Source organism: Cryptomeria japonica, chromosome 7 (genome assembly GCF_030272615.1).
Source record: "Cryptomeria japonica chromosome 7, Sugi_1.0, whole genome shotgun sequence".
NCBI classification, from domain to species: Eukaryota; Viridiplantae; Streptophyta; class Pinopsida; order Cupressales; family Cupressaceae; genus Cryptomeria; species Cryptomeria japonica.
The window spans coordinates 620,092,812-620,109,901 of NC_081411.1; the positions used below are offsets into that span (position 1 = coordinate 620,092,812).

The following is a 17,090-nucleotide window of genomic DNA, read 5'->3' on the forward strand; positions in this document are numbered from 1 at the left end:
TACTTGGCATTTTCAATTCAACTTCTGCAAATTTTAACCATTCCTGAAGTCAAAAACCAAGATGTAACTAACGATCTAGGATAAAAGTATCTAAACTCAATGGTCCAATAAAAATGCAATATAATCCTATCTAGTATCACCAAGGTAGGAGACTATCTGCAATACCTTTTTGAGATAAAGAATGTCGTCATTGCAGGAAATTTCATGTTGTGTTCAAGCTTAGAAAACACTTTTGCAAATGTTAAGAATTTGAAGAGAGGTTTACACCAAGCATAGAGAAAATAAGTAATTACCCAATTTATATTTAGTGGATTTGGATTCCACAAAAAATTTAGCAACCAAAGTTAAGAAAGCACACTCCACATTCAGTGGCAAGCGGTACAAATGTGCGTATGAAGTGCTGCATTTAGCAAAATGTTTGTCAAATCAATTATGCCATTTAATCTTTTTTGGAAATTTTCATGCTCCCATTTTAAACTGAATTTAATAGCAGTCAACATGAAATTGTTCTTATTAAAATTATAATATATTTAACAGATTCAGGGCCCCATATTATAACTTTGTTTTAGTGCCTTCTGCATATTTTATATGATTGAAAAAAGGTAATCATGGTATTGTTTTTAAACATAAAAACACAGCACCAAGTAGCTTAAGAGCCTGATCTCACCTAAGCTCCCATTCAGATGCTCACTCCCCAACCAAATGCAAGAAAACATTTCCCTTTCCTATCCAACATTGGCCTGCTTCCATTTCTGAAAATTGGAACTAGATTCTTTGATCCTACTTTCAAATATTCTGTAGTCTTTACAAACTCTTCTTCCTCAGATTACTGTCTCTCGAGTTTACAGTAAATGTTCCTGGGTAGGTTTAATTCAGATTATTTTGCAAGCTGTTTCCTTAGATTATCTCTATACTCATTTTCTCCAGCTAAGGTAAGAAAAACTTCAAAATATTATCTTGCCAGTCTAGGTTTCCTTTGTTTTCTGGTTATGGGGTTTCAGGACATTTGTAGTCTACAGAAGAGTTTTTAATACCATGAATTGCTGTTCTCCTCCATAATTTAAAACCATGGTACTGTGGAACATTTCTACTATCGCTTCTCAGCTTTTGCAGCAACCCCTTCAAGTTTTTTGATGTTTCACTGCGCTCTCTGACGCATGTTGGTTGTTTATTGAGAGTTCGTTTGAGATCTATGATTGCACAATTATTTGTGGTTTCCGAAGGGATCTGTTTCTCATTGTAGCTCCAGGTAAAGCTGCCCGTAGATTTTCTATAATTAGTCATTTCTAGTTTTTCTTGCTTGAAATCTTTGCTCGCCCTAGATATAGAGATATGTCTGGCATATGCAAACTGGGGAGACCCATCATCAAAATCATTGTCACTTGGAATCTCAATGCTTCCCTCTTTATCAGACTGCACTGTTTTCTGGATGTAACTAGGAGAATGATATTTGTATGTCTCAAAGATTGGGTTTTCCATTTTTTCAGCGCTGTTGCACTTTAATTTGACATCTTTGACCTTCAATTCTTCCTTAAGTTTAGTCCGTCTCTCTTTCCATGCCCAAGCCATGGCATCAACTCTTGCTCTTGCCCTCTCACGGAATGTTTGGAGCTCCTCATCATCAGACTTGTTTTTCTTATGATGATCATTCTTGTCAATTGATGACTTAAAATACTCTGAAAGCTTCTGTACTGGCTTAACCTCCCCAAGAACCGAGGATGCACAACTGCCATTGAGGTCACCAGAATTCTTCAAGCAAATTTTGCAGGTATTTTTGGATCTATGAGCATCAAACAGCATGCGTTTATCTCTGTCTGAAAGAAATCTATATGCCTGCAAATATTGAGAAATCGTTGTACATTTTTATTTAGTCAAAAAAATGCCACTCCCAAAACTACAGCATACATGCATTTTTCCTCAACAGCATAAGAAAACCTTTGAAATGAAAGGATTACTTTTATCATTCAATTCCAGATCCAGTTTGTGAAAATATGTGCAAGTGGAAAAACTAACAAAAATCCAACCATTGCTCTACAGATTTCAAAATGGAGGAACCAATTCGTTATGGCCAATGATGCATGCCAATAAATAGATAAAATAAGTTATGGAAACTACACAATGGAAAATGGATTCTAGCTGACAAATAGCTCTTAGATGAAGCCATCAGAGAGCAAGTAAACAATAGTGAGCTACAGTTCCACTCAAGAATCACGATATGAGTTTGATAATGAGAGCTGAAACAACATTCATACCATGAAAATGCTAGAGAAAAGGAACATTCAGGAGTAATAAATGCATACAAACACATGCTATTTTTTCTAATTGATTACAGATTGCATGTAAGCACATTTTATCTTTAAGATGAAATTTACATAATTCTTTGAAAGAAGAAACTCAAATAGAATGAACTCTTGCATGCATGGCTGCAATTACACCATAGATGATCACAAATGGGAATCTATAACAATTATTAATGCTACACCCATAGAGAATGCATGCAAAAAAGCATTCTCAAACATAGAACTTGTTAGGATGAGATTCAAAGGCCTGAGTTTACGTATAGTCTATAGGCAGTTGGGGATTAATTTGTATCCAAGCTTAGGTAACCCCCTTAACAATGGTTATTGGGCATGATAATTATTTAAGGAAAGCCAATTATCCTAGGAGTTTATGTTTACTACATACTAATTTATGTGAGATTGAGGGCTTTGGGCCCTCACATTTTGCTTACAATCAGTTTTTTATATTAATAAGCTTGTCAGCCACAAATAGTCTCATTTCTCTGTTTTACTAGTGTAGTAAGAAATAAGCAGCCAACACTTGTCACAAAGTAAGGAGTAACATACAAAAAATTATTGGCAACCATTGTTCATTCGAAATTTTAAAAGTCATCTCATTTCTTTCAAATGGATATGTGAGTTTAAAACATTAATTATTTTTCACACAAGTTCTAAAATATGGGGTACTGAATCATCTCATTTCTTTGGCATAGAGTATGGGACGTGACAATTTTCTGAATTTGTTTAGGGGTTAGACAGAAGTTTTTAATGTTTGTCACTTCATGACATTGATTTGAAAAATTTCTTGCAACCAACCAATGAACTACTGAACCCATTTTCAAAAGGAATTGTCTATTCAAACCTGAATACCTTGACCTTCTTGAAGCAATAAGTCAATGATGATGGTTTTGATGTATTAAAGACTAGATATTTTTATTTTTATAGGATTTTAACCTTGTATTTAGTCCTCTCTCATGACCAAAATCAATTAGTAGTCATATATGACCTTTCTGTTATGTACTTTAGTAACAAACAGAACACGCAAAGCACACAAGCAACTCTTAAGTGACACTATTACCAGAGAAAACAAAGATGCTAACTGATCACCCCAGGGACTTTCACACTAAAACCTGTCCAGGATTGGTAAATCTTGTGGTGGATGTAAGAGCCTTAAAAGCCTCCTTCATATCACACTTATAGTTATTATCATTGTGGTAGTCATAACCCGTTATTAACACTTTTTAGTTGAGGGTTATTTTTCTCTCATTGCTCAAAAATCTTTTTTGGCATCTATGCACCTAAAGTTAGAAATCAAATTGCATTTAATTTAGGCATGAATCGTTCAATAGGGAATGAGATGTTGGAGAAGAAAACTCAGGTTACAAAAACCTGCATTTCTAGGCCAAAGAAGAGAGTCATATAGCAAGAACAAAAGAGTTTGGTTACAAAAACCTGCATTTCTAGGCCAAAGAAGAGAGTCATATAGCAATAACAAAAGAGTTTTCTTAGATATCTCTTAAATATCATTTCTTTACGGTTTTCCTGTATTTTCCATATAGCGTGTGATGCCTGGAAATTTCTAATTGGAATTGGTGTATGAACTGGAGAATTTGTAATTTTTGGCAGCTATAAGTCTATAAGTATAAATGTCCAAAAGTCCTGATAATAAAATGGATTGGAAGCGAGGAAGTATAATGTTACACATGCAAGTGAGAGGACAGAGTATAACATGCAGAGTAATGACGAGTTGACATGTGTGCAACAGGTGGAAGTCAGCAGAAAGATCTAGACAAGATCCTTTCCTTTGATATAGAAAGATGGGGGAGAGCGTGTCACATAGCATATTAAGAAAAGCACATCTTATATTTGGTGAATAGTGCACAGCAGAGAAAAAAAGAAACTGGCCCAAAGCATGGAGGAAGGGGAGGAAGGAGAAGGTGAGAAGAGAGGGAGACCTAGAGGGGCAGGAAAAGGCAAAGGAAGAGTTAACAGCCGCTATTGTATCTGCAGATTTTGTGGAGAACATTTCAAAGGAGATTACGAACTCCAACATGTGAATGTGGATGATGTAGGAATGGATAATGGCCAAGGAGATGGATGGAAAATCCCATATGGCAGTGAAGGATGAATTGACAGACTTGTTGATGGACCTATTGTGGCGTTTTCACACATCGCCACATTGCAAATGGGGACCCCCACTTTTTTGCTTTCTAGGTTAGTTGTCTTAGCTTAGTTGTTGGTTGTTGTCGAGTCTTTGTTGTTAACCTTTTGTTTGTAGTTGCTCAGGAGCTGATCAAGTCTCTCTCTCAAGGATGAAGTGAGGTTCAACACTTCCTTTGCCCAGCCAAGGCATAATCACTTCCACTTCTCCTAGCACTACCAATGGGTACCTATTGTGACCTATTTCACACATCGCCCCATTGCAAATGGGGACCCCCCCTGTTTTTGCTTTTTAGGGTTTTGCTTTGTCGTCGCAACTGCTAATCACTAGTCTTTTTACAATGAGGAGTTAGAGTTTTTGAGAATTCATCCCAAGCCAAGTTGAAAAATCATGCTCAAAGTCATGTAGGAATGTTGTCAAAGTGCTTAGAAGGTCTGAAGGACAGGGATTGCAATTGCTTTGGGTCATTTCTGACAACTTGCTATTTTTAGAATTTTTTACTTTTTTGCTTTTTCTGCTTTTTTGAAAGTGGCATATGAGTTTTGTTCCTCAAGTAATCTCAGCCCATGTTCTCAGAATTTGAAAATCTTGTCTCTAGGTAAAAAGCAGAGCTTCGAAATTTTTGTTTTTTTTTTAGATTAGGGTTTTGTTCTTTAGGTCATTTCAGTCCTGCCCATGTCTCCAGATTCGAGAAATTTTGCCTCTGAGTATAAAAAGCAAGGGTTTTCTTTTTTTGCTTTAATCTGAGATTAGGGTTTTGATCTTTAGGCCATATTATTACTACTCATGTTCTCAGAATTTGAAAATTTGGTCTTAAAGGGTTAAAAAGCAAAATGCAAACGCTAATTAGGGTTTTGTTCCAGAAGATCAGCCATATGATCGGTGCCCATGTTCTCAGATTTCAAAAATTAGGTCTCCAAGTGCAAAAAGCAGAGTGGAAACCCTAATTAGGGTTTTGTTCTAAATGAACTGTTGATCAAGTATGACACATTAAAAATTTCGCCTAAGTTGAAAAAATGGAAATGGCAGATGATCAGTCAAGTCCGCCAAGGGTCAGAATCAGACAAGTGAAATGGCAGATGATCAACCAAGTCTGCCCAAGAATGTCAAGCATGGAAGATGTCCAAGCATGATCAAGGTCCGCCAAGGCATAGGGAAGTTGTCCAAGTGAAAATGTCCGACACTTGGTAAACTTCTACCAAGGGTTAACGAACTCATGGCAATGGTGAATCAAACTCCTACTAGAGGTTAAGCTCATTCACACACAAGGATGTCTAACAGTCTTCAAGGTCCGCCTCATGATCAAGCAAAAATGTCTGATACTTGGTAAACTCCTACCAATGGTTAATTAACTCTTGGCAAGAGTTAGTTAGACTCCTACTTGAGGTTGGACCATGTTGGAAGAAAAATAAAAAATAAAAAATAAACTAAGGCATGGAAGTGTAAAGCAAGTTGGAAAATAAATTTGTCACATAAAAAATTTTAATTATTTTCCAAAACTAAAAAAATTATTTTCAAGAGAAAATTCCACACTCGGAAATTTTCAAAAAAAATAAATCAAGAAATTCAAGAAGATTCTTTGCTTTTTTGGCAAAGGATAAAATTTTGAGAGGAAAAGAAACTTTCCATTTTGGAAAGACTTAAAACCAAAAAACACAAAAAAATAATAAATAATTAAAAATAAATAAAAATAAAAAATAAAACTTCTAAGTTTAAAAATCCTAAATTCTATATAATTTCAACCATTCACTTTCACAATTCATTATTCAGGTTGAGAATTTGGAGAGCAATTGAGAAGAAGTTTTCTCTCAAAATCTGTGAATTTTGAATTTTTGAAGAGAAATTTTCCAAAATAAAATTCTTCTAAGTGTTGAAATCAAGAAATTAGGTGCTTTTTTTAGATTTTAAGACAGAATTTTGGAGTCGAAGGTAAATTTCAATAATTCAAAGATTCAATCCGACTGAATTTTTTTACCTTTCTGTCTTATTTCTCTCAATTTTATCAATTTCTTGACCAAATCCTTCACTTTCAGTCCACTTTTTCGCAGAAACTTAACCTTTTGATAGGCAGAAAGTGAAATTTTCAGAAAAGAGGATTAAAAATCAGAATTAAAATCTGAAAATAATATGGAATTTTCAAGTGTTTTTGCAGGTTAAGGCAGACAAAGGTTGAAGTTCGCCTTGTCTAGAAGCATGGAAGATGGCACATGGCTGTCCAAGTTAAAATTTGCCCATGATAAGGGAACAAGGCTTGATTAGCTTGGAATCATGTCAAAGCCTAAGCGCATTCAATAATGGCACACAAACTTCCAAGTTAGCCAAGGTCAAGAAGGATGGCAAAGGCAGCATGAAGAGGAAGCATGTCCAAGACACACCAAGGTTTGCCTTGTCTAAGATGGCTAAGACTCTTCAGAGTCCGCGTCATGCACAAACAAGTTGTTTGACACTTGCTAAACTCCTACCTTCAATTAAGAAACTCATGGCAAGATTAAAACAAACTCCTACTTGAGGTTAAGCAGAACAAACATGTCAAGGCACATGTGAAGTCCACCAAGGAAATAATTGTCCAATGCTAAGCCAAGTCCGCCTTGGCATCAAACACATGAAGTCCACCCATGATCAAACACATCAAGGTTGGCATGAGACTCTTGAACCCCACCCAAACTTGGCATAAGGCTGTCTAAGTCCCCCCTCCAAAAGCAAGGCAAGTTTGGAAAGAGATTGTCCAAGTCCGCCAAAGTGGCAAAGGATAAAGTAAACAAAGTTGGCAAGAGACTTTCAAAGTCCGCCAAGAAGAAGACAATGTCCAAGCTTCTTCAAACCCCGCCCATGCACAAAAAGGTTGGCAAATGAACATCAAACTCCGATTTGCAGTCAAGGGGAAAATCCTAAGGTCAAGTAAACTCCACCCATGGGTTAGGATGGATAAAGCACTTCAAAGTTCGGCACAAAAGAAAGCAAACATTGGAAAAACAAATAAAGCATGAGCACATGACCAAACATCTTCCAAGTCTGCCAAAGAAAAAGACATATTTAGGAGAAAGATATTGCAAGGCTTCCTCCAAGTCCACCCAAGAAGAAAAGAAAAAGGTTTTGGCAAGAAAGAATTAAAAGATGGCAAAGTCCAACTTAGGCAAGTTGAAGTTGGCAAAACATTGGCCAAGTCCGACTTGGCATAAAAGACTCCAAGTCTGCCATGAAGACAAGGTTGAAAGAGAAAAGCAAAGAGAACTTTGGACAAGGTTAGAAGAAAATAAACATTCCAAGTTGACTAGGCATAAATGGAATATGTGAAGATGCCTAAGCAAGACATGAAAATTTGCCTATGGCTCAAGGATAAGACATGAAGACAATCGACTTGTCATGCCGAATACACAAAAATGGCTAGGAAAAACAGATTTGACAAAGTAGCACATGAAATCAAGGGTCAAACAAACGAACGGGTTGAAAAATAAAAGTTTGAAACATAAAAAATGGGTAAGTATGGAATTTTCCACAACCAAAAGAATTAAATTTTGACAAGTGTTGGAAGAGAAACAGGAAGAAAGAAGAAGAAAAAAGAGGGAAGGTAAGGAAAAGATGAATAAAATCCTTGTCCAAGGGCGGAGTTTGTTCTACTTAGCACAAACCAGATCCAGAATTGAAAGCAAATCCATAGGCAAAGTGTGTCCGAGCATAGAAATGGTCAAAATCTTGGCTAGGTGTTGAAGGATCCAAATGAAGGTGCCACAAAATAAAATTGACTAGCCAAAATTTGGCTAAGTATAGGAGATACTTCACATAAAAGTTCCAATTTCCTCCATTGTGGCATAGGCACAGGGGTTTCCAAGAATCAAGAAAAAAAGTCTTCAGACTTGGCAAAATATAGAAAGAAATTCCAAACTTCTTGAAGGATTTCATCTCTTGAAGAGTCAAAGACAAACTCCCAATCAAGATCAGATAGTGGCAAGAAGACTATTCCGAACAAATTTCCAGACTTAAGCAATTTTTCACAAATTGGAGAATACAAGGAGGACACTCAACAGTTAGATTGTTCCAAGTCAACATGTCCAAGTTCAACGAACCCGACTTATCCAGAAGCTTCTAGAAGGCACACTTCACAATGCAACAACCTTCTATTTTATTATTGGTTTATATTTAGCAAGAAGGACAGGTACACTCAAGTAGTTAGTTTTAGCAAACCCTAATTAGGGTTTTATTTTGTAATCTAGACCGTTGATTGAAAATCAATCCTAGCCATTGAATTGTAATTGGGGATCCTATAAATTGAGCTCAACCCCTCATTTGTAAATTATGGGAACATGTTGCAAAACATGTTGAGATAAGTAATTGTTGCGTATGATTGCCAAAGTAATAAGTAATACATTGTTCCAATTGATGGTGATTACCTCTTTTATTTTGGAATTTGCATGGTTCTTATCCCTCATCATAGTTTAGATTTCATTTCATGTATGTTAGAAGAATGCAAGATTTGATAAGTATTGATTTATGGTGAATTTCTGCTCATACTTTTGATGAACAAATGATTTTTGTTCATTGTGTAAAGTTAGTCTGAGCTTATTTTGTGGAGATTTAACTTCTACTTTGAGTAATATTGTTCAACTGTTGGTACTATTCATAAGTATGAAAATCATAAGCACATCCCTTGAAGATCGCACTCACTTTGTGTAGTTGTCCTAAGTGTGGGGAAGCAAAGTGTTGTTATTGAAGTCACCTAGTCAATGTCATCTCTTGAATTCTTAGGAATAGGTTAGAATTTCTGAACCCTTATCTCCTTTCCAGTTTTCTTGAAGTCCATGATCCAAGTCCCAAATGATAGAGCTTCATTGTCTAAACCAGAGTTCCGTGACTCACGGCGAGTCACGCGAGTCAACGGGTCGAGTGACCCCTGTCGGGTCACGGTTACCCTGACCTGGGCTCGGACGGGTCAGGGGGCGTGACTCGCCTGACTCGCCGAGTCCGAGGGTCGTGACCTGACCGGCATCACTTAATAAAGTGTAGTAAAAAAAACCCTCGTTTAGTGGAGCCGAGTCAAAGCCGAGTCCGAGTCTGGGAACTTTGATTTGAACACTTCAACCTTGAATCCTGAATAATTTATGCAAACCTAAATAAATTTTTGGCCCCACTAAACAAGCGTTTCTGTCCTCACCCAACCTTCAGTACACTGTCAATCACTGAGTCCACCGATCCAGTCTTCACTGATGAGGACATTGAGTGGGTTGACCAGGCAGACAGAAAGGTTGAGGTTGTGGCTATGGCAGAGGAGGAGGATAGAGCACAATCAAGCACAACACCTATGGCTACTCAAACTGGCACATCACAGGCAGAGACTATGGCTACTCAATCATCCAGGACCTACCTTAGACACCTTTCTAGGAGGCAGATAGACAAGGCTGAGCCAAAGCCTGAGCCATAGACTTGTTTTTGTTTACACTTTACAGTTACATATATGTTTGGGAACATTTGAAGTCATGGATTTTATATACATTGGACAACATTTATAACTCTATATATCTATGTTTTCTAATTCCTTCAACTACAATTTACATTTCTACGAATGTGATGGATGTATGTTTATGTATGTGATCAAATTAGCTTCTATTTGATGATGTTATAGTGTCTTTAAGCTTCATTCAATAATGGGTGTATGAAACAAGTTTTAAATCATTAAAAATCTCTAAATTTCAAAGGTTTTCTTATTTTGCCGAGTCATTGCCGAGTCACGAGCCGAGTCAGCCTTGCCGAGTCAGAGTCGAGTCCGAGTCTGGGAACTTTGGTCTAAACCTCCATTTTGAATTGAACATTCCAAGCGTAAGTCCCTTTGTGTATTACTAGCATATCACAACATCCATTGAGCTTATTCACATGTCAAGGCCTGACAAAAGAAACCTTGGAATCGTCATATGATGTAATGTCCCCACTTTAGCAGTTGACCAAGTGTATGTGCGTTAGCCTATCTCTACATGGTCCCGAGGGCTAACGAAAGGTTTAAGGGGATCCTGGAGTGTTTTGGCCTAGTCATTTCTAGTTTGGGCCAAAATGGAGTTGATTTACTTAGTTTCAGGCATACTTACTATTTTTAGTAAGTCAGCAAGACACAACGGAGGCTAGTTTTGGTGATTGGATTCAATACTCCTCAGCAAGAGCTTTTCGACGAGCTATCACTCGCGCTATTCGGAGTCCAATTGCTAATATATTTTAATGCCTGAAGTGTTATTAAAGTAACATTTAATTTAATTGTAAAATATTAAAGTTACTTTAATATTTATTTTATGGGGATGTGTGCAAATCAAAGGGGCACCCAAGGGAGACATAAGTGAATATTTTAATATGTTTTATATTGCACATCTTTTATCCCACATTGCTCAAGTGAGTTGGGTCGTCCCTTGGAGAAAGAATAAAAGGAAGCTTTTGTGGCTTCATTCAGCATGTTGAATATGAGAAGAATTGGTATGTGTGAGTTGCAGATCCGTTCTTGGCATTAGAGGATGTCTATCCTCTCTTGTGACATTCTAGACGTCATTACCCTGGGGTTTGGCCTTTGGAATCCATTGCTATCAGCTTCATTATCAGGCAGATTGGGTGCATTTCCAGCTACAGGCAGATTTAATGTTTGTTCATATCTTCTTCCCTACTTGTCCGATGCTTATGCCATTTTGAGGAGATGATTTTATGAAGATATTGGACATATTGAAGACAAATTAATATTGCCGCAACACTATTCACGCGGGTACTATTCACGCAGGTACTATTCACACAGGTACTATTCACGCGGGTACTATTCATGTCACTGTAGCAGCAAGATTGAAAATGATTGCTGGAGTATTATGTCAATAATGCTGGAATAATTAGTGAGTTGATAATCTGCCATGTATTTGATTTTATTGATTCTAAAAATAACATCTTATCAGCAGTAGTTCAATCTTCAGTTTGCATATTATTGTAGTTTCCTTCTTGTTCATGTTATGTGATTTCAAATCTATGCAAAGACATAAAAACAAACAAGCATTTCATTTCCGAAGCCATAAGGGGTTTAAACATTAAATGGTGAAATAAGGAGTTGGCTGCAAACTGTTTGACCAAATTCCTATTAGCGGCTGGTTTAGTTTTTGGGCATTCTAGGGTGTCCATTACATATGATATTAGCGTAAGCGGTGATTTTTCAAGAGAAGATAAGAGTGTCTTTGGATTTTATTCTAATGTTTGGTAGATGTTAAAACAGACACCAACAGTACCCAAACCTGATCACACCCATTTCCATCCCTCGCCATTGCCATCACCATTTCACCATTTCATTTCCTTCCATTTCCACCTTCCCTCTTTCACTCCCATCCCCTTCCATTTATTTCGATTCACCCTCAACTTCCCTTCCACCCTTCCATCCCTTATCCCTCCATCTTCTTCATCTGCCACCCTACCCCCACTTCCATCCCATTCACTTCTTTCCTTCCAACCTCTACATAACCTACCTTATATTTCCAAACTTTCATCCCACATTCTAACCTACCCCTACCACTACCACTACCTCTAGATTTACCTTTACCTTTACCTCCACTACCACTTCCATCTCCCTTACCTTCCATCCCCTCTACCTTCCTCTACCTTCATCTATACCTTCACCTACTTAACCCTCTTCTCATCCTAGCATACCCATCCACTACCCTTTACCTACCACCCTACCCAACCCTCATCCCATCTTAGTTTACCCCCTTTACCCTTCCACTATCCCCTTATACCTCCCACTCCACTTTACTCCCCACCATATCCTAACCATTCACCACCCCTTATACCTCCCACATCCTAAATCTACCTTCTCCCACGTATGTCCTACCCTTCCTACATCCCCCACATCCATATCCCTTATGTCTCCCTTTCCCCCAACATCCTCTTCTTCCCTTCCTCACGTGGCACCTCCCCTACCACTCTTCACTCCCACATCCCACTTCACCTCATATTCTTCTCCATTTGTACCGTATAATTGTTTGGGCCCACAAACTTTAAAGATGGAAGTCTCCACATGCCTTGCCACATCATTGCTTGGGCCCCACCAAACTCTAAGGTGGAGATTTAAAAGTTTTAAGACATTTTTTTTTTAAAAGAAAGAAAAAAGAAAGCATCCACCTCACCATTGTTTGCCCTCTCGGGTAAACGGTTAAATGCAGAAAGTAAATACACAGAACATAATGGAAATATATTAAATAACCAGCCTCTGTATTAATTCCACAGTCCATGTACAATAAGTGCTTATAACATTACATCTGACACGACTAACATGATGATTCTCTAAGAAGGAAAGGTAGTGCAATATATAACAGCCGAAGGGGTGCGACACAACCGTCGCGACTCCAACTACCTACCCGTCAGCTAACTAACTGACCGCCGTAACGCATTATTACCAATGACAACATAAACATAATATGACAACATAACATAATGATTATTCCCGGCAACAACCATTTCCTTACAAGGTGTGGAGTTAATGATAAGGAAGCTGGCCCTTGAAATAAAAGACGTGTCCCTTAGACAAAACCATTTGGGATTTAAATGCAAATAAAATAAATAAAAGCAAATTCAAAATCAGAGTATAAAAGGGCAAAAGTAAATAACAATATAAGGGTGCAAATCCATTTTTGAAGTAAGGTGAAACAGAAGCAGAAATTTGATCAGAACACGGTGTGAATTTCAGAATCGAAGAAGCTCATTTGAGAAAAAAGGCAAGTGTGAATCACAAATTAGATTTCAGATAAAAGTGAAGGACTCAGAATAAGGATGAAAAGTCACATTCAATCCTACAGAGGCAGATCAAATCAGAAGAACTCTGTCTGAAGCATGAAGAATTAAGAAAAGAAGTTGATGTTGTTACAGGATAAGAGGAGATGGTTCTGAAAGAAAAAAGCTAGTAATTTACTTATAAATCTGAGCAATTTTCTTGCAAGCTTGATGCATTTCAAAGACCTAAAATATCGTTTACAGATTTGAATCCTTTTCAAAGTTTTTCATAATGAATTTAGAGTGTAAGGCTAAGCTTCTGATTTCCCCATCATAATTTGTTTGCATTGACAATCATGATTCATAGTGTTTTTTTTTTCAGGAATCATTACAAGGAAGATGAGAATGAAATGGTGTAAGGATATCTCAACAATGCAAGGAGTTGCTTTACGATGAGGAAATCCACAAGGACATCAAAACATACAAAGACAAGCATAGATGAAGAACATTCAATAAAAATGGTATGAGAGACGAAGGACTCTACAATGCAATGAAAAATAGTTCAACCACTTCAAGGTCTTCACAAGGCACGTGATCAAAGCTATCAGTAAAGACGAAAATGCCGATGTGCTGATATGCATTTGGGGCTAAAATTCCGATTTTGGTTGTGTGGAGAAGGCTTATAATCCCAACAAGTCATTGTGTTTGTACAAACCAGCCTGCAAATGCTGATCACGTTGTGCAAATAAGCATCTAAAGGCTGATTTGGTAGTGCAATTAAAAGCCTAGAGTCTGCTTAAGGACAAGTTGTGCTAATGAAGCCCCAAATACCACCTCCCTTTTGCAATTGGGTGTCAAATTACCAAAATTCTTGTGCACATGAAGCTCAGAATGCTAACTTGATTATGCTAACAAGAGATAAAGTTCAGTTATGATGAAAATTTTGTACAAGGACCTTGAAGGTTGCTGGATACTTGTGCATAAAACACCAAAATTTTGACCTGTATGTGCATAACAAAGGTTAATTGCTGCCGCATCAAACATGATCCAGGCAAAGGATATTAAGTCCAAATGAACACAAGAAAGCCGCCAAGTTGTCTAAAGTGCAAACGAGGGGTAAAATGCCTTCGCTCATCACGAATTGCAGTATGATGCCTTTGTTTAAGCAATGAATTTGATGTTTGAACCAAAAATTGTAATGTCCTCTTTTCCGCTCTAGTTTGTTTTGGGGACTGTTTGCCAATTCCGAGACCCGTTGGTCAGTCAGAGGTACAATTAGGGTTTCCTATTTTCTAGGAGGATATTTTGGCATTTTTGGTGGCTTGCATGTTGGAGTTTTATAATTTTAATTATGGACTCCTTCTGGGTTTTCAGAAAGCTTCGCAATGATGGTACATGCATAGCAATCAATGGAGTTTGGTAAACTTACTATTTTTAGTAAGTTGAGGCAAGAACAACTCATTTTTCTAGGTAATCTGAGAGCTTCGTGATGGTATGACATGCAAATCAATCTGAAGACTTTTTCCGGACTTACTATTTTTAGTAAGTTGCGACGACTGCTCAAAATGTGGTTAAAATCACTTTGGAAACACTTACTATTTTAGCAGTATGCTATTTATAATAAGTACTATTTTTGGCAGTGCTATTTTTGGCAGGTTCCTATGTTCCATCTCAGATGGCTATTTTTAGCAATGCAGTTCAGTACTTTGGCCTTAGCTCAACATTGGCAGTTGCCAGTAATTGAAGAAGGTATATTTTAATGGTTAAGGCTTATATTTATTTTATTTAGACTTGGATGACTTGGAGAGGAATAATATTTTTATCCTAAGTCTATTTGGCGAAAAATTTTACCTTCATAGTGGGGCATCAAAATACAATTTAATTTTATGACAAAATCAATGATATTTCATAAAGCCTAATGTTCATCAAAAGTGACAGCCACTAAAGGGAGAAAATACATTTGTTGCTAAACAAAATATTTTATTATATGGGCAGTTTGGTGAGGTAATGAAATGAAGTGAAATGAAATGTAAATTAAAGGAAATTTGAATGCCATTGTTTAATCCCATATTGGAGGGAGGAGAAGTTCGATTTGGGAGAGAAAGTTATAAATAAGTGCCTTGGCCTTCATTTGAATCCATCCATGAATATTTGCAACAAAGTGCTGCTAGAATTTTGATTGATTGCTTCGGGGAATGCTTACCTCCTAGCTGAATCTTAGCTCGCTTGAAAGATAGCGACTAGTTGAGACTATGAAACTATTCTTTACTCAGAAGAATAGATGGAGTTCATTGAGGAGATTATGTTTGATGTTTTCTGATTTTGGTGTGGAGTGTTTGAGTTGCATGTTGTTGGTTTTGTCAGTGTAGCTGTAGGAGTGATTTATTCATAAGTCTCTGTGTGGATCTTTGTTGATTCTGGGTACTGGCTCCTGGTCTTTCTCGAGTCTAGGTGACATCTATTGATGGTTTCCTGGGTTATTCTCGCTGATTTGGATTTAATAGAGCAAGTCGAACTTCATGCCCTAGCCGTACTATGTTGGAGAGTGCCCTCGGTTGCGTGTTAATTGTTTGCTCAGTGTTTGTTGCTGTTTCTCATCTCTATCTGAGTCGCCTCATGTATAGGGTTCATTGAGTGTGTTTTGAAGTTATTTGGTTGGGTTATGAGTGAGTTAGGAGTGAATTTGTGGAGTTTAGTGTTGCTGGTCTGAGTTTTCCAGCTTGCTGTTTATGTATATCAGATTTTAGAATTTGGAGTGTAGAGTGATTTTTGGGAGTGTGAGTTCTTTGGTATTGTGGGAAAGGAATTGATTATCATTTGCAGCTGTTAGACTTGTTATTAACACTTGATGTACCATTTATATTTACCTTTGTAATGCTGATTAGTAGTACTAACAGCAAGTTATATTGTGAATTGCTCTTAATTTCCCACTAAATAAGTGGAAGAGGCTGGCTTGCCGCCTATCTTATTTATTGTACATTGTCCTCTTGCTGAATAAGCGGTTGAGTAGATTGTTGTTATATTTCAGTCTTCCCACTAAATAAGTGGTAGAGTGATTTGTTTACAGAATTGTAGATTGTCCTCCCGATAAAAAGTGGTTGAGTGATTCTTCTTAGTGTTTCTTGCTCGCTGGACAAGCGGAAGGGGCTGGCTTGCCGCCCTACATTGTATTTTAGTTGATCATTGGAGCTAACAATCTGTAAGAACCCACACCTGGTGGACTCTAACCAACCACCATTTTCTGCCTTTGTTTGTAATATCCCTTGTAAAATCTGACCCTGTTTTGCTTCTATGAACACCAAGGAATATTGTCAAACATTTGGCATACAATGTTTGAAGCCGCTGTAGTGAATTCTTTATTTGTCTTCTTTGGGTTTGTAGGCTGCAAATGAAGTTATGGAAAGCTTCTAACAATGCAAAGTTGTTATAGAAATGATATACTAGTTGTTTTAGACCTTTCCACACATATGTAATGACTGAAATTAACTAGTACAGCTAGTTGACATTAAGACAAACACTTGTCATGCATCCCAAAGTACACCTACAGCCATTAGGCATTTAAGCAAACAATTGGCATGAAAGCTAAATGGCTGATCAACGTTGAATGTTACCATGAATGTGGAATATGCAAATTATATTTCCATTAAACATATGCAACCTCCAAATATTTCATGATATAATCATAATAGAAAATGATGCAATGAAGTAATGATTTTCTAATACAATGACCATAGATAGAAAACCTGGTATTTCAATGGCTGCCTTGATATATTGGTTTGATTCTCCTCATATGCAAATCCCTTGTCAAATATATATAGCTGTTCAACCTTTCTAAATCCCCTTCTATAGAACTCAAACTACTGTAGCGCACTGTTCATGAGCACTGTTGACGGCACTGTTCATGAGCACTATTCACGGCACTGTAGCGCACTGTTCACGCG

General features: G+C 37.3%; 1 protein-coding gene across 4 annotated transcripts in view; it reads right to left on the reverse strand.

Annotated features, from left to right (window-relative positions):
* Positions 1-302: 302 nt before the first annotated feature.
* The window catches only part of LOC131035841 (meiotically up-regulated gene 184 protein), a 117,976-nt gene continuing 101,188 nt past the window's right edge, over positions 303-17,090 (reverse strand). For 3 of the 4 annotated variants that reach the window (XM_057967585.2, XM_057967584.2, XM_057967587.2), the window contains one exon: positions 303-1,833. In XM_057967585.2, the coding sequence (XP_057823568.2) occupies positions 988-1,833 (846 nt within the window). In that variant the 3' untranslated portion in view covers positions 303-987. The remainder of the gene's footprint in view (positions 1,834-17,090) is intronic. The other variant, XM_057967588.2, reaches the window with a different exon arrangement.